Source organism: Sprattus sprattus, assembly GCF_963457725.1.
Source record: "Sprattus sprattus genome assembly, chromosome: 5".
Classification (NCBI taxonomy): Eukaryota; Metazoa; Chordata; class Actinopteri; order Clupeiformes; family Clupeidae; genus Sprattus; species Sprattus sprattus.
Window position 1 is genome coordinate 8,640,712 of NC_137924.1, and position 22,425 is coordinate 8,663,136.

Below are 22,425 nucleotides of genomic sequence, written 5' to 3' on the forward strand. Positions count from 1 at the left end.
TGATCTGATTCTCATGTAAGGAAACGGCGTGGGCCGGTTTGCTCAGTGAGTGAGCATTTATGTTTTTTTATTTTATTTCAAGAGAAACAATGCCTTTGTTTCCTCCATTCATATTCAAGCACTGTTCTTGTTGTAGGGAAATGAACCATATGTTGTCACATTATTTACCTCTATACTGAAGAATTTCCATTTTTTTGACTAAACAGAGAGCAATTTCTCTATGTTAGATCAGAGGCAGATTTCTAATGAATTCATACACATGCACAATGAGCCCCCAAATCACACAAATGTTAGAACATTCTCTGTAAACTATGCTAATGGAGGCACAGAAAACAATAAAGCAGGACAAATTGTTGACAAAACATTGGTGTGAGTAAAAGGGTTGGAATCACATGTTTGGCAGATGAGAAAGGTTCTGTCCTCTCAGTATATCCAGGGCTAACCTTTCAGGATGTGGGCAGATGCTGAATACTGAATATGTTGATGAAATTACCTTCATTGCCACGGCTTCAGTTGTTTATTCAGTGATATCTGAATCATCCATCCATCCCTCCGGGGGCAGATGTTTTAGGAATCAAATATACGCTACTCTTGATATGCATCAGTACACAGAGCCCCCCATGTTTGTATAATGAATGAAGAGAATAAATCTGGATAGGCCATTTCACCTTTCCCTGTTTTTGAAGTGACATTTACATAATGGACAAGTGATTTATCAAATGTCTATATCGCCAATGGTCAGATACGTAGGTCATCTATTGGCCAGAGTGTGACAAGGTTTTCAGTCAAATAAGAGATCATTATATGACTATGATTCTTGGAACAGGTCAGCTATGTTTTAGACATACAGAGAGAGAGAGAGAGAGAGAGAGAGAGAGAGAGAGAGAGAGAGAGAGAGCGAGAGAGAGAGAGAGAGAAAGAGAGAGAGAAGAGATGAGGAGAGAGAGAGAGAGAGGGAGACACGCAAACACACACACGCACAGGCACACACACACACACACAGATTCACACATGCACACACACAAATGTAAAAACCACGTGGTCACTGCGCATCCTATGCTCTACATGTATTCCACAACCGGCTGGTTTGATATGATACCTGTGAGAAGACTGGCTTTCCCTGAGTTCCCACTCCTCTGTGGGATAAAGGCCTGGAGCTGTGACTGCACATTGGGCCTGAGTGAGGCAGAGACAGGCCAGGTGCAGGGGTGAGGGCTGTGGCGCAGCTCATGCTCCACACACTAATTAAGTTCAGAGGCTTTGTGTGGCCGTGCCTGGTTACACTGGCTGACCAAAGAGGTTCAATGTTGAGGGATTTGCTTGAGAGATGCAATAATCGTCACCCTTACTCTCTATCAAATCAGCCGGCCCTTTCTCTTTTTTGTTCCCATGACTTTTGCAAATGCTTGTCTTCACAGACCAGCTTGATCCCATCCCATGAGTGCATTAGTGTCCCTAGGTGCATTTGGCAGCAGTGTCCATCGAGGTGTAGAGGCTTTTTCAAAGGGTGTTGTTTCTTCTTCATAACTAACTCATCCAGGGGAGACTTAAGGTGCTTGTGTTTCTACACCCTAATATCCTCTAGATGTTTTGCAGATTGTGCAGGGGCTAACACCTTAGCATAGTAGCTGTCATTACAATCCTAGTTATTATTAGGACATTTTTGTGTTATCATGCCAAGCTGCTAAATACTTGCCTTAGGATGGTTCATCTATGGCATAACCATTATGCATCACCACTAAGTACCAATACTGAAAGAATACATTTCTATCTAACTAAATTCTGGCAGACAATGAATTGCAGTGAATTGGTATTTTAATCTGTCTTGTTGTGTCTAAAGGCAGTGTTCACATAGTATTAGGAGGCTCTTGAGGGGACTAATTTCTTGCTCACCTGCCTGCCACCTAAATTGACTAGATAGCTGAAAGCCTTAGCAAAGCTTAAAGCTGAGAGCCAAAGCAATTGACTAACTAACACAACATTAAGATTAGAACTGGTCAGGTTTGGCTTAAATGTGTGTTTTCAACAGTTGTAAACAGATGGACCAACATAATACTGGTCATGTACAACTTAATCCTTCCTGTCCAGATGGTTCTCTGTGCCAGAGCAGTTGCTCTGGGGTGTCATAAGGTCAGTTCAGCTGATACACAAGATTAAGACTCAAACTTCAAATAATTCTCATAGTTAAAACATGACACATTTCTGCCTGTGTACATACAACACCGTCCCTTATACGATTATGACTATGTTTGTGTGTTTTTATCCTTGTCCCTTGTGTTCACAATAGTTTCATACTTCTATGTAGTCACACTTCTATGTAGCCAAAGAATTTTTTTTTTAAATCAGAGGTGATTCAAATATATATATATTAGTCACAGTGGATGTGTTTAGCCACATTACGACCTTCATCTGTAAACAATCTGAGTGGATTTAGTTTGTCCAGTGGCAGTGTGTCTGTGAAAGAAAGGGAGAGACAAACACAGGGGAACAAGTGTCAAGTTTCCTCCTTTCTCTTCCCAAATTACCCCTTTAGTCCAGCCCTAGGGTGGTAACAGCCTGGGGATACAGAACGCATTAACATGGATGAGATGGGGACTGCAGGGATTGATATAAATACCTGCACACGACAGCGTGTCCCTCCCACAGGTGTGCTCACAAGCTCTTGCCATCGTCCCTAGAGAGGAGCGTGAGGTCCAGGTCCAGGACCAGGCTTGAGCCGAGACGTGACAGGTCACGCTTCAGAATGACATGCCAGGCGTTTAGTGCAGCGGACTCTTTCACCACGTTGGCAGGGGACTCGTCTGCCCTGCCTCTGCTCATGCACCATGCCAGCGCTGGGGAATGCCTGCCCGTCAGCAGCCACGCCAGCAACATGGTGTCTGCAGGTAAGCCCCGGTTTCACAAGGTGCCACTCTGGCCTGCTTCAGAGATGCCCTCTGGTCCACTCTGTGACTCCAAACACCAAAATGGCTTCTTTCTCCAATCCTATTTTACAATATCTTTTTACTCATCAACATATGTAATTATGTATAAAACTATTCATTTTGCTACTTATTATTACATTACTATAATGTTTTGCTTTATTTTATTTTATTGCAACTAACGATTTGTTCAGACAAGTAATACTTCTGGTTCTGTAGAAAAGGCAAACATTTGCATGCTTAATGCTCTGCAGCACCTTTGAGTATGAGTGGGAGGACGCCAAGGAGATTGTTATAAATGAACTGTGAATGTTTCTAGTGCTGGTAGGCAAGCAGTTATCAGTGAAGTGGTTTCTCCCTGAGGGCAGCTGACAGCTGGAATGAGGCTGCACTGGTGGGGAGGGAAGACAGGAAACAGTCAAAGTGACAGAGGGAGAGTGGAGAGGCATGTATGTGGAAAGATGTAATAAGTGTGAGGATGTGTGGGTGAGTGGGACATGTTTGATTATGTCATTACAGACTCTTCCCAGGGGAATCCTCCCCCCACAGGGTAGAGCTCTACAGAGTCCTAAGTACTGAATTAGCATGTATCTCCTGCTTCTAATGGTACAGACACTGCCATTCGTTTGGTAGCCTACTGCACAGCTGAACAAAGCACCTGACAGGGCTCAGTTATTGTCCCCATGTGCTTTGCTGTCGGTAAGCCACCAGCCTGCTAAGTGTCCACCAAAAAATGCAAAACAAGATACATAATTTGCTATGCTAAGCTCAAGCTCTTGTTTTGCTGTGAACGTTCAGTAGACCTTTTTTCAATTAGAGTGACGCTATCGTTGCATAGTCCTCAATAATTTAAACATTACAGGCGATAATTGCTTGGCAATGTGGTGATTACAGCTAGCTAGCTTTCCACCAGGTGTATATGGCAATGTTGTGATTAAAGCTAGCTAGCTTTCGACCATGTATATATGGCAATGTGGTGATTAAAGCTAGCTAGCTAGCTTTCGACCATGTGTATGGCAATGTGGTGATTAAAGGTAGCTAGCTTTCTACCGTGTGTGTGTGTGTGTGTGTGTGTGTGTGTGTGTGTGGTGATGTGTTCTAAAAGCTACCTACAAAAACCCATTTAACAATATCTTTAAGTTTAAGACTACATTGCTTTTAGCCTGTTGCTTTCATGGGTTAAAAAAAACAATACAGGATTAGTTTTTTTTTTTTTTTTTTACTTAGATTGGACCATAAACAACCATGTTTATATCGGATATGTATTTACATCGTTTTATCAATGAATCATAGCAAAGCATAAGAACCTCATAGAGCTGAACAAACCAGGGTAGCAGCAGTTAAAATAAACCCTCTGTCTCCGAGATGAGCACAGCATCTAAGTGGTGTATATAATTCTACTATGACTCACTGTCTGTCTGAGGTTAACATTTCAGTGAGACTGTGGTAGTCTTTGACTCAGCCTAATTGTTTACTGTTTGTTTGTAAATTGTATTAATGGTTTGTTGCCTGGAGCCATGTTTCTGAATGGACACATTTGAATACTGTGGCACAGCCATGATTCACTGTGGAAAAACATGAACAAACAACAAAACAAAAGAAATTGGGGCATTAATGTGCCACGTGTAAGTTGTGTTAACATTATAGTATACATATAGTGTAGATTACTTACTAACTAAATTACAAAAAGTGATTCTATTAGCTGATGCTAGAATGTGTTCAACTGTGGCTGCAGGCTGTGAGTTTTAACGTTTATTCAGATTCCTGGTCATAGTCAGCAATAAAGGTAATGCACTGGATTTGAATCAATGTTGAGGTCACAGCTTGAGGATTGGTCTCAGTCTGGTTTACTGATCATAACACTCTGGGTCTACTAAAGTGCATCTCCTTCATTTGTATATTTGTCTAAACCAGTCATTGATGGCCTCCTCTTTTGTCAGTGTCAGCCTTCTGTCATTTGTAATGATGTTGAAATTAATTTCACTGATCTGGAAATTGCAGTTTCTGGAAAGTTAATGACTGGTGATCTGTTCTTCCTCCTGTAATGGTGTGTTCTGATGGGTCTCCTCTCCTCTCTTTGATGTGTCCTCAGGTCTGTCTCTGGTCCAGTCCTCCAAGCGCTCTCACATGCACCTGTCCACCTCTGCCCTTGGCAACACATCAGCTGGGCTGCACTATCCCATGCCTCCGTGTCACTATAGCAACCAGCAGACCACATACGGGATGATGGCAGGTGAGGACACAGTGTGCACTTTATTTTGTAGGGCTTCTTGGGCTTCCATTACTGGCTGCTTGTGACCCAGGTCAGAAGGGTGGGAGAGTGGGAGGGCGGGGGGCTGTCAGGGGTGGGGTGTGTTCACTGGCTATGGTTACAATGCCAGTCTTTACTTTGGTGTTTACTATTTATATCACTTTGCACTATCCTCACACACACAAGCCGGGACTCTTTGCACTATCCACACACACACAAGCACAGGACTCTTTGCACTATCCTCACACACACAAGCACAGGACTCTTTGCACTATCCACACATGCACATGAACACTCTTGCACTACTTTTCACTACTATCCTGTACCTGTAAACGCCCCACTCCCTGTGTACATGTTCTCCCTGTGTGTATTGTGTGTATTGTCTTTATTGTGATTCATGTATGTATGTTTGTGAGTTAAGTGTAAGCTACTGGATGACATTAATTTCCCTCGGGATCAATAAAGTATCTATCTATCTATCTATCTATCTATCTATCTATCTATCTATCTATCTATCTTATCAATCTATCTTATCCCTTTCCACACAGCACAGGAGATGCTCTCGGCCAGCATCTCACAGACCCGTATCCTACAGACGTGTAGCATGCCCCACCACAACATGGTCAACGGAGCCAACTCATTACAAGGTAGACCAACCACCGAAGGACGCGGTTTGCATTTTTTGCAGTTACTCTACTATTCACTCTTTAGAATTGAAGTCAAATCATACTAAAACTATGGAGACTTTCTATTGAAAATCCTTGCGCTTGTGGATAGTGAAAACTCCTCCTCCTCCTCCCTCCTCCTGGTACATGGGAAGGACATCAGTGGGTGTTCCTGTGCAAAGAATAGATTTTAAAAATCATGCATTAATCATACAAATTGACCCCAGGTTTTTTCACAACAAAAATGGCTTTGTTTAATGTATGGTAAGGCGCTTCTTGTCGTCATGCTACCCCCCAGTGTTGACAGAGGGTAAATCACTCAACTGTACTATCATGGCAGAAAGCATTCACCTCAGAACCCGACTGTGAAGGCAATCTGCATGTGTGAATGATGAGTGCCCTGCAGGTGACCAATGGCTTGAGGACGTCTGAATCTTGTCATTCCCTGAAGGCCAATTTACCCAGTAGTGTGTGTCCATCTGATCCCCCTGACTACACATGAGACAGTATGTTTTAACTACTGCCAGAATGCACTCTACACTCAAAGGATTAAAAAAAAAAAAAAAAAACATATGCAGGGTTATTATCGTAAACTAAAATTAAAAACAAGACCAAAACTATTGGTTTTCTGACATTTTCATAAACTGAAATAAAATAATTTAACCGAAGAAAACATAAAACTAAGAATAAACTAACCTAATAATGGTTGCATAGAAAAGACATAAATCATTTTGTTTAAAATAGTTGTCATTGGGTGGGTGGGTGGTCGGGTCGGTGGGTAGGTGTCACATAAAGCATGTCAGGACTTACACTCAATTAATGGAAGGCCTTACTATCAAGTGAAGAAGTGAGTTAATAGTTGATTAGTTGAGTTATGTGTATTAAAGGTATAGTCCGTGATTCCATACACTCCCCTTAATACCGTACACTTAATACAGTACACTTGTCAAATTCAGCTAGCTCCTCACGGTCCTCTATCTAAGTTATCCATTCAGTGTTTATGCAAAAAAAAACACTAAATGGGAAACAGAGGAAGTAGCTCAGACTGAGCTTAACCATCCCAGCCAATCAACACGGTGGTTCAGGGGCACGGAAGAGAGGGGTGTCATTTGATTCGCTGTTGAGCACAAAATATCAACAACTTTTCTCGAAACTGAAACTGAATCACACACTGTATCTTTATCAGGCTTCCAGTCTGAAACAAATGTTTTGCATATGTTAGTTAAAATGTGTTTAGAAATGTTGACATCTTTAGTAATTAATAGAACATTTTTCAAAATGCACTTATCGTAGATAATTTTACTTAAAATACTAAATCTAAAACTGACACTTAAATAAGCCAAAATAGAAATTAAACTAAAACTAAACTGCAAAATAATTAAACCACTATATTATAACCTTGAGCATGTTTGAATTATTGACTCATTACAATAAACTTTGACTGTTGTCAATGTCACATGACTAAGAACCAAACCGAGGAAAAATTGACGATTGATGGGTTCCAAGGCATCTTATTTTGTATATTTTAAAAACAAATATATATTCACAAATATAAAAATAAAATTATTTGTATGGCACAATTTTACCAAGTTTAACCAAATTGTTCTCAAACCAACCACAAGAGTGTAGTGTTACCATTAGAAACACTGATTCTGGCTCCTTCATGTAAAAAAAAAAAAATGCACTGTTCAATCGGGGGCTTGCCATTGTAGTTCACTTCTATTTCTTCATTTATATGAATCTGTCAGTGTGCCCAGTGTATGCTTCGAGGCGATCTAGTAGTTATAGCCCTTTGCCTGCACTGAATAATGTAGTGTTCTGGGACTCCTTGGGCATGTAGTCTAGATCAGTGCTCAGCAGGGGCCAAAAGAGCATCAAGCCGGATGGTGTTGCCCCAAAATGTTCCCTAAAATTTGTCTGAATTTGTTTCAAAAGGCAGTTTGGCCCCATGCCTGTACAAGTTCCCGGAGCACAGCCTGGGAGGGGGGTCATGTGCACTGAGCCACGGCTTCCCCCCGCTGCCCCAGGCGCTGCTCACGGAGGAGACGTGTCTGGGCGACATCAAACAAGAGCTGCGCCGGAAGAGCCGGCCCCCAGAGGACCCCCCTGACATGGACTCACCCCAGATCCGTGAGCTGGAGAAGTTTGCTAATGACTTCAAACTGCGCCGGATCAAGCTGGGTTTGTTCTGAATACCCATCACAATGTTTTCATGCACACGGTTTGATAGGGCGAAGTGTTTAACAGTCAAAGCAATACAACCATCCATTTGTACTGCTAGTGCTAGTGTCACTGAGTGACGGGTACTGCTGTGCAACTCAAGTTAAACACTAATGCTGGGAGAGGGGTGTCCCTGCTTTTCAATTGTCAGGGATACATTCAGCTCGTTTAGTAATCAGAAGGTTGCTAGTTCGATTCCCTGTCGAGGCGTCCTTGAGCAAGACACTGAACCCCTAATTGCTCCTGATGTGCAGTGTGCCATCAGTGTATAAATGTAAAATGTGTATACATCCTTGTAAGTCGCTTTGGATAAAAGCGTCTGCTAAGTGACGAAATGTAAATGTAAATGTAAAATGTAGATCATTGGCTCTCTTAGATGACATTGATTGAATGCTTATTCTGTCGACTGACAGGTTACACCCAGACCAATGTGGGTGAGGCTCTGGCTGCTGTGCACGGCTCGGAGTTCAGCCAGACCACCATCTGCCGCTTCGAGAACCTTCAGCTCAGCTTCAAAAACGCCTGTAAGCTGAAGTCCATCCTGTCCAAGTGGCTGGAGGAGGCAGAACAGGCTGGAGGTGAGTTATCGTGTGAATGTGTGGAACAGCACAGCTCATGGGGGCGATGGTGGTACAGGAGGTAGAGAAGTTGTTTAGTAATTAGAAGGTTGCTAGTTCGATTCCCTGTCGAAGCGTCCTTGAGCAAGACACTGAACCCCTAATTGCTCCTGATGTGCAGTTTGCCATCAGTGTCAATGTAAAAATGTGTATACATCCTTGTAAGTCACTTTGGATAAAAGTGTCTGCTAAATGTAAATGTAAGGAACAGCACAGGTCATGGAAATACACAGGAATGACCCCACTGTTCTCAGATTATAACAAGATTATAACTTGTTATAATCTGCTATGACGGCATGAACAGAAATGGACTCTAATGCATGTGGCACGGTGGCTGATCAGTAATGATGTGTAACAATGCAAGGCTTCTCCCCTTAGGCCAAACTGAATGTTAATGTGAGCCGTTTCTGCCTGTACAGCTCTGCTTAATGAAAAGATGGGCATGCACGAGAGAAAGCGGAAGCGGAGAACAACCATCAGGTAAACACTGCCGGGAAGAGCTTTCATCTTCTCTAAATTTGCACGTCAGCACATTAATATCTTATTCTCCTCTGTGCACAGTATGGGGGCTAAAGAGGCCCTGGAGAGGAATTTCGTGGAGAAGAACAAGCCGTCCTCACAGGAGATCGTGCGCATGTCGGAGGGGCTGCACCTGGAGAAAGAGGTGGTGCGCGTCTGGTTCTGTAACCGCCGGCAACGGGAGAAACGCGTCAAAACCAACCTGCACCACAGCTCTTTCTTCAATAAAGACGCTCACTCCTGCAGGTAGACATCATCCTCTCTGACGCCTCTGTGAAGACTTTGCCATGGCACAGGAAAGATAAACCTCAGGAATATTGGTGCCAAAGCTATGGAAAAATAGGTTTAGCTTTAAACTATTGTGAGCGACTACAAGGGCGGACTACAAAATGGTGACATAGTGTAAGCTTCACTTGGATACTGGATGTATAAAAAACATGAACTTCAATTGATACCGTGCATACTGTTTATTCTGAAAAAGCATTGTGTGCCAAATTATGGTCTGATCCAAACTGTTCTCAAATGCATTTCATGTTTACACAATCCCTGTGTCATAATGACAATCCCTGTCTATTTAATTGTGATAATACATTTCACATGTACGGATTGTTGGTTTATTTAAAAAAGAAAAAAAATCTAATATATGGTATTAATATGTAGTTTGATATTACAGAAGTACAAAATGATTTAGAAACAAATGCCATTTCTATGCATCTCTTGTGCATACCTGTATCAGTATGATACTGTATGCATTGTGATTAAACACATTAATAAAAGACTTGGCTTCTCTTTTATGTTGCATTATGAATTCTGAATGAATTTCATGGATTTTTAATGGAGAACCGATATAGGTATTATCTTCTTCATCCACACCTAGCATTCACACAATACTGTATAGAGTGTATAGTTAATCAACTCAAATGTTTAATATGGTAGAGTACAGTAATATATACCATGAGCCCCATCTATTCGAACAGGTTCATTATTAAAACCTTCTTTGAAAAATGTGTTGGATGTAGCCAAGCCCTCAGCAGCCTCTTTTCCTCCATTTCACGAGAGGCTTCACCCTAACACAGCAAGCTGCATTCAGAATGGAATAGAAGATGTCCCCACAGTGGATGATCTCCAAGATAATATACTGGTCCAAGTGCTTGGCCCAGGACAGCTGTTCTAGGTTTATGTCACACATCCATAGTAAGACGTCTCTCTTGGATAATGAAACTCTGAAGTCCTCACTCTCTCTGTACATCTTCACCTGGGGATGTTATCCTATGTGTGAGAAAGATATATGGGGTCATCAACACTGTTATGGATTCTGTCAACACGACCCACCAGTGTATCAACACATATCATCCTCTTGAAATCCATTGATTACCATAAATATGGTATGATGATTACATTACAGTCAACCTCAAAAACAAAACATGATAAGTAGTTTGGCTGTGAAATTGTATTGAATAATGCAGCTTTCTTACAAGATATGCTATGTGAGTATTTCTATATCCAGGCAACAAAAGAAAAGACTGGTCAAAGAGTAATAGTATTGGTAATTGGGTTTGTTTAAAGTGTCAAGAGTTTAAGACTTTAGATTTATTGAGGTACTCAGGGTCTCATTACTGGCCTCGTAAAAAGAATGGTTTCTTTCTTTATCAATTCTTCTGATGTTATGAAAATTTAAAAGCCGCCTAAGAGGACCTTAAAAATGAATGGAAAAGGGAACATAACACAGTGGAAATATATGACCGTAAAACGTTCCTCTTGCATGCAATTAAGATCTCAGACAACCAAAGAACAAATCAAGACCGGATGCATCCATGGACCTCGTCTGTTGGCTACAGCCTGGATAAAGGTTCGGGGAATATATTCAAGAAAGAGCATTGGCATGTGTGTCTACTGAAAACCGTTTATCCATGTATTTGAAATAAATAAAAATGTAATTGAAATTTAATCGAATTATCTGACTGAGAGTGAGCTGAGATTGAAATGCATTTTATGAACCATTATGAGTCAGAGATTCAATAAGGGAGGGCTCAATCAGTTATTCTTTAGGGCGATTAAGCAATACATCACAGATAATCTCAATTAGGTCTGCAAATATAACTCAAATGTAATAATATAATGAACTTAAAGTGAATTAAAGAGAGGTACATTTAGCATGTCTCAAAGGCAAATTGTTTTATTCATTAAAAAGCCAAACAAACTGTACATTAATATGCTCAGTATATTGAACATACCATATGAACATAACATGTAATCAAAATTCCAACATTAAAAATCACAGATATCAAGTTATAAGACAAGACAATAAATTAACATAAGCCCTAGGTATTACTTTTTTCAGCAACAGCAGATTATTATCAAAAACAAAATGAGCAGTCAAGTCACACCTATGCAAGACTATTATAGTCTCATTTTGTACTTTTGTATTTTTAGCCATTCTGATCATCATCATCTTCTATATATTCACTCCACTTTCATGGTGTCTTCCCAAACCACAGTGCTTATCTGTGGGTGATATGTAACAGGGATGTCTTTCAACATTGAGGATGCACTGTGTAGAGGTAAGACTACAGATGGCTTTTTAAGAGAAGGAGAAATGACACTCTAATTTCATACGCACTGCTTGCCTTTAGACCTGCCCATGTATGATACGTAAGGGGTCACCACAGCCTTTCACACATTGCAGACATAACCTCCTGACCTACTGGGTATTCATTTGGGCTTTCCATCTAGTTCAAAGACCTACATGAACCTCAGCACCACCATTAGATAGACCTTTACAATCATCAGATCTTCTGTTCTCAGGCTGACAAGAACAGGTCTCAACTCAAAGCAGCAGGAGGTAGATCTACCACAAGGCCAAAGCCCCACCCGCCTGCTTCTTCCCAGCATTTCATCACAGTTCATCATTTTATTCATGACTCATGCAAAACCTCTCTTTTCATTTTTTAAATACATTTTGATCAAGTCATTTAGAGTGAGAGTCAGAGTTAAAGGAAGTACTATCAAGCACAACCAGGATTAATACTCACAGTGAAATACCTATAAAGACAAAACATAAAGAGTGTTAATGCACAAATACTGTCAGTTCTACCAGTAAAAAAGAGCTCTACATCCCACAGAAGCCCATGCATGGATGCAGTTATGAAAGACACTCAGTAGACCCAACTTAACCAGAGGATAGCTAAACACATTCAGCCAAGTAAAAAAAAATCTGTCTTTTTTTCAGGAACTTTAAATTTAAAATGTGATATTTAAAATCACATTTGACAGTCCATAGAACCATGGTGTCATAGAACCATGTTTTCCCAACAGTTATTATCATTATTCATTTGGAGAGCATGAGCAGTCTGTCGTATGTTGACCTTACTACTGAATCCTCAAAAGATCCATCCAGGAGAACCCCATCAAACTCAACCCACTCTCTATTCTACAGAGCATCAGATATCTGCTTCATCCTGGGAGAGTTATTTTTCATCAGTTCATTCCCATCCACCCCTCTCCACCTCCATGCCCAACTCGCTTCATGTCATGACAGGTAAGTGAGCTGCTGGCTGTGGAAGCACTCTTGAGTTTGCACTGGTAGAAGGTGTCAGGAGATGGTTAGTCCATCCCTAGGGCCTTGAGCTGCCTCTCAATCTCATCATCTGAGAGGACGGTGGAGGTGGGTCTGCTCCTGCATGAATGGAGGGGCGACTTGCCTGCTGCTGGAGCTCTTGACATCTGCACAATAGCGTCAGAGAAATGGGTCAGCATTTATTAACACAATGGGTCAGCATGTATTCACACAAAGCAAGCAAAACTGTTAATTTGGCCTCCAACAAGAGAGGAACTGTTATGGCTGCTTTTGACATATTCATTGGACTGAGTGCACTGTGAATCAGCTGCTTGATGATAAACACCAGCACAGGATGTGTGGGCAACACTGGTTAACAGTGGGAGAAAGAGAAATATAAACATACAGGCAGAAATTGACGGTAGAAACGTACTTTGCTTGATATCTCAATTCCAATCTGATCCAGAACTTGGCTCACAATATCTTGGGATTCCTCTTCATCCCCCGATTCCTCAAAGATCTCGTCCAACGTGTTATTGACTGTGGAGTAAAGAAGGCCTTAGATGAAATATCATATTGCACCTTACATACTCATACTGCAGGCTAAACCAGGAGATGCATTATGACCAGGGAGTAGAATGACCCTTACTCATGTCCTCTGTTATTCCCATCTTCATGTTCTCCTTCTGAAAGTCCTGCATAGTCTTCAAGGTCTTTTTGGGGTCCATCTTCTTATTTACTGCTTGCATAGTCTTAGGGGGAAAAAATGAATCACATGATTTCTGTGATATCAGAGAAAATATTTCTTGCAATCTGGCCCTCACAGATAAACATCACACATACTATAAATAAACACAATAGGTAGCATGAATGAGATGTGGAAATCCGTTTTGGATGCATACCACTATGAATCTTATCAGGTCTGTCTCATTATGTGAGAACATGACACTAGCCCAGACCCCATCACTACAGAGGAGAAACAGAGAGCAAAGAGCCATATTTCTTTCTACAGTCTCTTCCTCTCTCCTTCTCTCTCTGACATGGCCTCATTAAACCCCATTTCTTATTTACTGCACTCTAAAACATCTGTGGCTGACATCAGCTCCCAGGACACTAACATACAGACAGGAGGACATTTTAATACCATCCTCCATTCTGTGGCACCAACAAAGCATGACTGTGTGATACTCTCAACACGGCCCACGTTAGCTATACTGAACTAGTGCATACACAGGCAATAGACACATGCACACACTCACACGGACCTACGGGAGAGAGGGAGGGCTGATGAGAGAGGGGCACAAACGAGAAGCCAGAGACTAAATTCAATTAGTATTCATTTGCATATTTTACAAACCTGGCTTTTAACTGCCTGGCGAGCCTACAGAGGGATCTGTTCATATAAGAGCCTTGTTTAGTACACGGCACTAGACCCTGCTACCACAGCTCTGCTGCTGTTCCTCTGTGCTGTACTCAAGGACTATTACAGGGGGAGAGAGCACATGGGCTGACTGGAGCATTGCTCCTGCCTCTTACTTTAATGGCTGGCTTTAGGCTCTTACAACAGAATATGGCAATGCCATATGTGTCTCCACGTTTACACTATTTCAGTCGCAGATGGATTTACATGCCCATAGCATGAGAAAGGAAGATTTTTTATATTGACCTCCTTTGTTACCTTTTCAAAATTCAATTAAAACGATACTATCAGACTCTGATACACCCAAATAGTTATTGCAATGTGTGGGTGAGTGTGAACTGGTAACTAAGAAATAATATTGTATGATATGCAACACAAAAGAGTGTGTGAATTTGTGCAAGCTAGCAACACTGTAAATATGAGCCCATGGGTAGCAAGAGAGCTAATAACCTAGCAAGAGATAAGCCCCTCTACCAACCACACCTCACACTATCCTAATTATGTCCCTAAGAATAAAGGCATTTCATTTAAAGACACCGCACACTATCCTAATTATGTCCCTAAGAATAAAGGCATTTCATTTAAAGACACTGCACACTATACTAATTATGTCCCGAAGAATTCTTCTGATGTACTGTGCTTAGTGAGTTTTTTTGTAAAGTATCCACATAGACCCGCTGAAATCAAGTACATAAAACCAGACTACAAATGTCTCTAAGAATTGGGTACAAACATGTTTAACAATAACATTGGGCCTCATTCTCGACAGCAGTTGGGAAGACTTTCAGAAGGATTTCAGAAGGAACTCCACTTCGGAAACATTTAGGAAAACATTTGCATTCTCCATAGTTTTTTCTTCTGTGCTTTCTTCTGAACTTCAGACGACTTTCAGAACGCGAAATAGCAGTCGTAACTCTGCCGGGATCTTCTCAAATGCGATTCCACGGGCCATCTTGTGGTTATTTGAGGAATCACGTTGAGGAATGACATTTGAAAAAACTCCGTATTACAGTAGGGTTAACGGTTGAATTTGTGAGAACCCGTTGGTGATTGCGTTCACGTCAACTCTACAGACATCCTCGGATTAAAATAATTATAGTAATAAATACGAGAATATTTGTTATAACAATTACGTTTCACATTTATAGTCATAATTCTACGAGGTAGTATTTATTGTTACACTAGGTCTATATGGCTCGTAGCTTGACTGTTCTCTCCCTTGTACGTCACTTTGGAGTCTGCTAAGTGACTGAATGTGAATGACATGAACACTGCAAATGTAAGTGAATAAATAAATAAACACTAAACCCAATCTCTAAGAACTAAGGCATGAACTTATTGCATTTTATACTACTACTCGGGACCGGTCTTCACACCTATGGTGCCTATTTTTCGATAAAAAAAAAAAAAGTGACTACTTAAATTTATGTGTTTTACGGACTTCGGACGTTCAACGTAATACAATATCTCCACCTTATTAATGAACACCTGTTACGAGGTGGATTCGGGAGATTGCGACAGCACACGTTTCTAAAATTGTGTCTCCTAATAAGGAGCTGGCAGGGCGTGTATGTATGCAAATCCACTTTCACAAGAACGCGCATCAATCTAAGAAACTAATCGGAAGGAACCCAGCTGAGAAGACTTCGGCTGCTTATGAACACATTTTCAAGCGTGCGGGAATGCAGCGGAAGCGTTTCTCTAACGTTGTTTTTGCGAAGTCGTGTAAGAAACATTTCTGAAGAATTACAGAAAAAGTTCGAGAATGAGGCCCATTGTCTTTCAGGCTTCCTTTTGAGAAAGTCATGAAAATAGGACTGATAATGTCACCCACTCCACTAATCCTTTCTTATCCAAACCCATTAAACCTGAGAATGGAGCCAATGAGCAGTAATGATGTGATATGTCAGATGAGCTTCTTACTTTGGCTGAGGTGGACATGGCTCCTGCCATCTTCATCTGGGAGTTCATCACTTTGGTTTGGGTCGACATAGAGGTGACCTTTGAACTCACAGCATACGTGAGGTTCTTCTGCTTTCTCAGCTGGACTAACTCCTTGGCCAGGATCTTACAGGCCTCCCGATTACCTGTTTTGGCCATCTTTTTTATTTCCTGTTCCTGTTCACAAAAAGGGACAACAGATGGTTTCATAACCTATCGGGTGAATAAAAGAGTACATAGTTCATGGTGCAGAGTGCTGTTTGTTCTAATACTGTTCTTACATTACAACAACGGTAAAAACGTAACTGTTTTTTTTTTTGGTCAGTTCAGTAAGTCAAAGTCAAAGTTCATGAACTGTAGATCTGTGAGAGCGACCAAACAGGACATGGGATAGAACATGAGCTAACAGCTAACAAAACCATTGTGGAGTCAGAAGTCTGCCTCTCTTTACATTTGTAATTGGATAAAAACAACACCCCCTTTCTTCCCTGAGGGTCTTCCATGAATGCACTTAAACATATGCATTAACGTGTAAACGCCCGATGATAGTGTTTAGCGTGTGTGTGTGTGTGTGTGTGTGTGTGTGTGTGTGTGTGTGTTGGGGGATGCATTAACAAATCTTTCCCCTGGGACTAAGGCAGCGACCCCATCAGCGTTGCGGCTGCCCTGCTCTCAGTGGTGCTTCCCATCTAGAGCAGGGCACTCTACTCGCCTGACTATTGGGCTCAACTTAGGGGTAAATAACATAAAGCTATTTCAGAAATGACGTCTAAAGAGTAATTCAATGTTCAAAGGAATCTTGTAAAATGGTGTAGCCAGTTTTTAGAACCAGCAGGTGCTTGGGCCTGCAGCGCTGGTGATGTGAAGACAGCTGTAACAGTTCTAAACACAGACCTAGACTGAGATGCCAGATAAGCAAAAGCTAAAAAGACACATTTGCCTATTTGTTCACTAGCAGATGTCAGCATGGAGTGATATAATGGATTTAAATGTGGATGTGCCAACTGCCATTAGCCAGGCTCATAACCAAGAATGTGAGGCATGTTTGTTTATTAATGTTTGTAAAAGGATGTCTCCTGAGCCGGGAGCACCTGACAGTCTCAGATATAGTCCTGCTGATGAGCTAAATGGGGAATGAGCCCTTGGCGTACACAGTGATGATGGCACTCATAAAGCAGGTGCTGCTGCTGCTGCCGCGGCTACAGTTTAGCATCACATATGCTGGCTAAGCAGAAGAAAAAGCTCAGCATTAGGAACAGGGACGAGCAGAATTGCCCTATTTTACTCACGAAAAACAAAAGATTCATCTTGTTCTGTCACAAGTTTGAAAAGAAGACAAAAGAGGAGAGGAGTTCAGATGTGTTTTTTTTTTCTGTCTACAGTACTAGAAAGATGCCCTAATTTGGTGTTCTGTGACAGACAGGTTTGTTGGCTTTTAAATTTTGAGAATGGTTTATGGCTTTGTCACACACTCTGGGAAAATGGAGCAGGAGGGAAAGACAGATGTGTGAGACATGGAGATGGATCCTGTCTGGAGACTAATGGAATAGTCATGACGTTGGGAAGAATAGACAAATCAGAAGATTAATCACTTTGTTATTTCCAGGAAATCATCTGTGCTTTTTTATTCTATTTATAATATCTAATATTTCTAATGACAATTCTAATGACACATATTAGCATTTTATAGCAAAATAATACACCTCTCTCTGTAATGATCAAAAGCAGAGGGCCCCATGTTTTTAGAAGTAGTCTTTGGCACAAATGAGATTGTATATATCACAAAAAAAACACTGTTAAATGTACTTAAGAGTTAGCGTTAGTACGATGTAAAAAAAACACTGTGTTAAATGTGCTTTAGAGTTAGGCGTAGCACCATGTACAAATATGCACTTTGTGCAAGAACAGTAAAGTAGAGGTCTTAATTAATGTATTACTTCAGTGCATTGCACCATCAAACTCCCCCCTGCGTTTAATAGAGATGAGTAGAAGCCAGAGGGATCAACAAAACACTGAAGGACTCACAAATGAAGCTACCACACGTGTGGCAACTTTCAATATAGGTCACTTCCAGCATGGGACTTCTTCAGACCAAGAACAAAGCCCAAAAAGTAGATTAATTAAAAGACAATCTGTGCCAGGGAGGGCCCGGGCTACCCCCCGAGGGGTAATTATATGCATGCTACATTCATCTGCACTTTAGCACATGAAGAGCCACAAGTTCCTTTAGTAATTATTCAAATAAAAAATAATTAAAAAAATAAAGATGGATAGGGTGACTCCACTGATACATCTTATGAGTATCACTCTAGGGTGTGACTAAACTTAATTCCTACATTTAACCCAGTTTAACTCAGATGAATCTGTAAAAACACAGATAAAAATAGTTTGAAATAGATGAATCCATTACATGTCTTTCCATCTATCTCTCGATCTGTCTATTTCATGTTCCACATCACAAACAAAGAAGGCTGACCCCCAATGGAGCTTAAAAGGTTAATTCTGATGGCTTTATGTATCATCGCAGCCTCATGTAGGAGCACAGTAGAGTAGATGGTCAAAGCATCTCTTTACTACTTACCATTTGCTTCTCCTGCTTCTCCAAAGCGGCTCTGTCCCGAGTGATCTGCCTCTGGGTCCCTCGCAGCTCTTTGCCTTGTTCCTTAATGATATCTGAAGAAAGAAAGGTTTTGGACGCAACAATATTAAATATGCCTCCTCTATCATTTTTATTTGATCAGAAACCATCTGATTTTAATGTTGTCTTGCAAAACATTCAGGGGCTGTCTCTTCCATCACAGGCCTCTGTACTAGGACATATGTGGACAGTTTGCCTGGCAGGTGCTATCTAACTGAGGCAACATATTAACCAGCACGCCAGGGCACTGACCTCCAACAAACCCCAAGACCAGCCTACCACAGCAGCACTGCCACTGATTAGAAGGCCAGCATGTCAGGAGTATGAAACATGCAGGTTGTCCAGTGATCATGGTGCTTACTCCAGTTGGGGCAATACTCCCTGATACGAGCAGTCCGGAGAACTTACTGTAAGAATAACTGTCTTTTCTTACTGAGGTTGAAAACTCTGTAATGACCCAGGAATTTTAACATCTGAAATTGATATGACTTGTAAATGAATGTAATGGTTTTGATTACGAGTCTCAATTAAAAACAAATGTTTTTAGGCATCTTCAATGGACTAGAATTAAATATATAGAGCTTATTCAACATAAAGAGAAACAGACGACCATATTATGCCAATGTTTTCTGATCGCTGCCACTAAATAGGGAAACAAAAGGTACTTTGCTCAACCATCCCTCTCCACGAAAGAGTCTTCTAATACACACAGACCATTAACATCCTGAATATTGCCTTGAGATACACACTATCTTTATACGATTGGGAGGAGGGAGGGGGGGCAATCTGAAGGGGATGGATTTGTCTGGAGGCAAGGCTGAGAAAACTCACCCACACACTTTATGTAGATGATTTGAATGATACAGACACACACACACACACACACACACACACACACACACACACACACACACACACACACACACACACACACACACACACACACACACACACACACACACACACACACACACACACTCACACACACACACACACACACACTCACACACACACACACACACACACACACACACACACACACACACACTCACACACACACACACACATGGATGAGAGGGTATCCCAGTGCACCTCTGCTACTCCAGAGTATGGACACACTCTCTCTCACTCCACACCAGCCTGCGGTGCACAGCTCCTCCTCATGAAAGGCAACAGTGCCCACACCAGGGAGACCAGGAGGAGCCCCTGCCTCCCTCTCCTCATATCCCAGGACCCCTGTACCCCAAAACCACCCAAAAAACATTACACTGAGTGCTTCAACGGGCAATGCAATATTGAAGAACTATTGTGGCAGAACTATAGTGAGCATACATTGGTCTCCCAAACTACTGAACCATAACTTCAATATTTTCATATCAATAGCAAATAGAACTGACCAGTGCTAAAGAAATAGAAACCGCAGAATAGACAAGAGATGAAAACTCAATATCTAAAATATTCCTATTTAGCAAGATCAAAATCTAGTATAAATATTGAATTGTTCTTAAAAATGAGTCTTACATATAAAGGAAAACTAAAGAATATTGAAAAGAGAACTTTTATTAAAAAGCCAAATAAAATTAAAGGCTTTGCCTTTTGTACGCCCAAACTTGTCCCCACCCAAACTGGACTCATGCGCTTTGTTAGCTCTACGTCGTACATACGTAGCATGACGTCTTCAACAACGTGTACCAAGAGGGAGGGATACGGCTAACAAAACTCTGTGAACTGTGCCATCACACAGAAAACCAATGGATACTCTGGCATACCACCACTGGGCTATCTCAAACATCCACTCATTCAAGACACTCCGCAAAGCCCTGACTCGCTGGCATTAGACAGGTAACGCGTAAGTAGGGAATACTCACTCACTGGCCAGAATAGAGCAACATCTAGCTTCTGTTATTAGGATACTACTATGTCAACTGGTTGGTGTCCACGCTCCCTATCCAGGGATATGTAATATATATATATATATATATATGGTTATGGTTTTTGTAAGGGTATGTTTAGATTTGATTTAAATATAAGATTTGTTTACTACATTCCTTCTACTCTCATGTTATTATTGCTGAGGTTTTCTAGAATATAATCATAAATGTCACTTTTGCCTCAATGTTTTTACTTAGGGGAAATATACAAAAACATCAAGGCATGTCAGACTACCTAAAAAAAGGCTCGGACTCAGTAGTAGATTACCACCCAAAAATACTGTAGAGTTGACAGAAGGGTGTAAAATGGTGTGAACTGTTGATTTCTTCCATGATTCTGTAGAGTCCAGTGTTACTGGATTAGATTTACACTGGTCATTAAGACCTTATTTCAGTTATTTGGCATTCAATTTCTATATAGTGCAATGAAAACTAACTCTGTGCTACAGTAGCTGCAGAGTGGGACAGTGGGAAAGCTGGCAACATAAAGACAATAGATTTGCATAGACCAGACAAGATCTGATCAGACAGCTGCAACTGGAAAGGATTATCAAAGGTACTTTGACATTTATCTGTGCACCTATTTTGAACTGAGCTCATTCATTGAGTTCAGCAGTGTAGCAGAGCAAGCTGTGTGTATGGGGCTTTAGGGCTGCAGGCATTGATTGACTGGATGAAGCAAGAACAGTACATAGCTTTTTTTAAATACACACTTTTTTTTTTTTTTTTTTTTTTTAAACCTTCAGTCTTGGCAAGCATGCTTATTTCATTTCATATGTTCATTGGTAAGCATTTGTCACTTCAATCTGATAATTATCTGTTGCTGTAACAGCCAACATTTCACGTGCGTAGTGTTTAAAATCGATCTGTCAGCTGTTGAACTGTTGTTGACATTTGATTTTCAAAAATGGACAGGTCATGGCACCTGACCAATCTCACCAATCAACTGGCTTATTTTCTGCCCCTACTGGAGAGCCCGTGCCTGTAAGTAACTGTGCTTAACACCACTTACTGTAATACCACCACCACTTTTCCCTTCCATTTCCGATTATCGTTTGCTTCTCATTTCATCATTGGCAATTTATTATGATAACAAATTAATATACATTTAATAATAGCCTGTCTATGTAACGATATTTTATTAGATTTTCACAAAATGCAAGCATCCCTGCTTGGATAACAGCATAAACAGGTCAGAAATGCTCACTTAACATCAACCTAGACATTCTTAACTACTTCCATTGTTGTTGTGGCTATTTACCTGGCAGTAAACCGATATTTTGCCTCCACAAAAAGTTAGGATATCCTACTTACCGTCCACTGTTTTCTTCTTAAATAATGAAGCCATTGCTCTTTTGTCTGTGTGGCAACCCGCGTTAGTAAAGAAATTAGTATTGTTGCATCTCTTTCCTGGTAATTCGCTAACTACTTGCTGGTATATTAACCCGCTCTGCTAGTTTTCCGATGAAGAACTGACTTTCAAATGCACATGACGACACTGAGTCATATTGAATTTGACGTCACGAACCACCTTAGGTTTTTTTTTGTCCCCTGTAGATGGCGACGGTGCGCGGAACTCAGATTCCTTTATAGACCAACTACTGCATGGTGTATCTTTTTTTGTGTGTATTTGCTTCAATCTTTTCAGACCAAAAATATTTTTTTTACAATTGTAAAAGCTGCATTCTTCTGGTTGAGAAAAAAAAACATTAAATCCTCCAAACAATCATCAAACAACAGGCCCAT

General features: G+C 40.9%; 2 protein-coding genes across 2 annotated transcripts; one reads left to right on the forward strand and one right to left on the reverse strand.

Annotated features, from left to right (window-relative positions):
* Positions 1-2,743: 2,743 nt before the first annotated feature.
* On the forward strand, positions 2,744-9,443 carry pou1f1 (POU class 1 homeobox 1; the record flags this gene model as incomplete). The annotated part of the gene is made up of 7 exons (XM_080839636.1): positions 2,744-2,885; positions 5,014-5,154; positions 5,721-5,819; positions 7,773-8,018; positions 8,471-8,635; positions 9,094-9,154; positions 9,236-9,443. 7 exons carry the CDS (start codon positions 2,744-2,746, stop codon positions 9,441-9,443), a joined length of 1,062 nt encoding a protein of 353 aa, XP_080695762.1.
* A 3,353-nt stretch (positions 9,444-12,796) lies between these two features.
* Positions 12,797-22,027, reverse strand: chmp2ba (charged multivesicular body protein 2Ba; the record flags this gene model as incomplete). Its single annotated transcript, XM_080839926.1, has 6 exons — positions 12,797-12,916; positions 13,183-13,289; positions 13,399-13,501; positions 16,093-16,287; positions 18,692-18,783; positions 21,994-22,027. 6 exons carry the CDS (start codon positions 22,025-22,027, stop codon positions 12,797-12,799), a joined length of 651 nt encoding a protein of 216 aa, XP_080696052.1.
* Between the last annotated feature and the right edge of the window lie 398 nt (positions 22,028-22,425).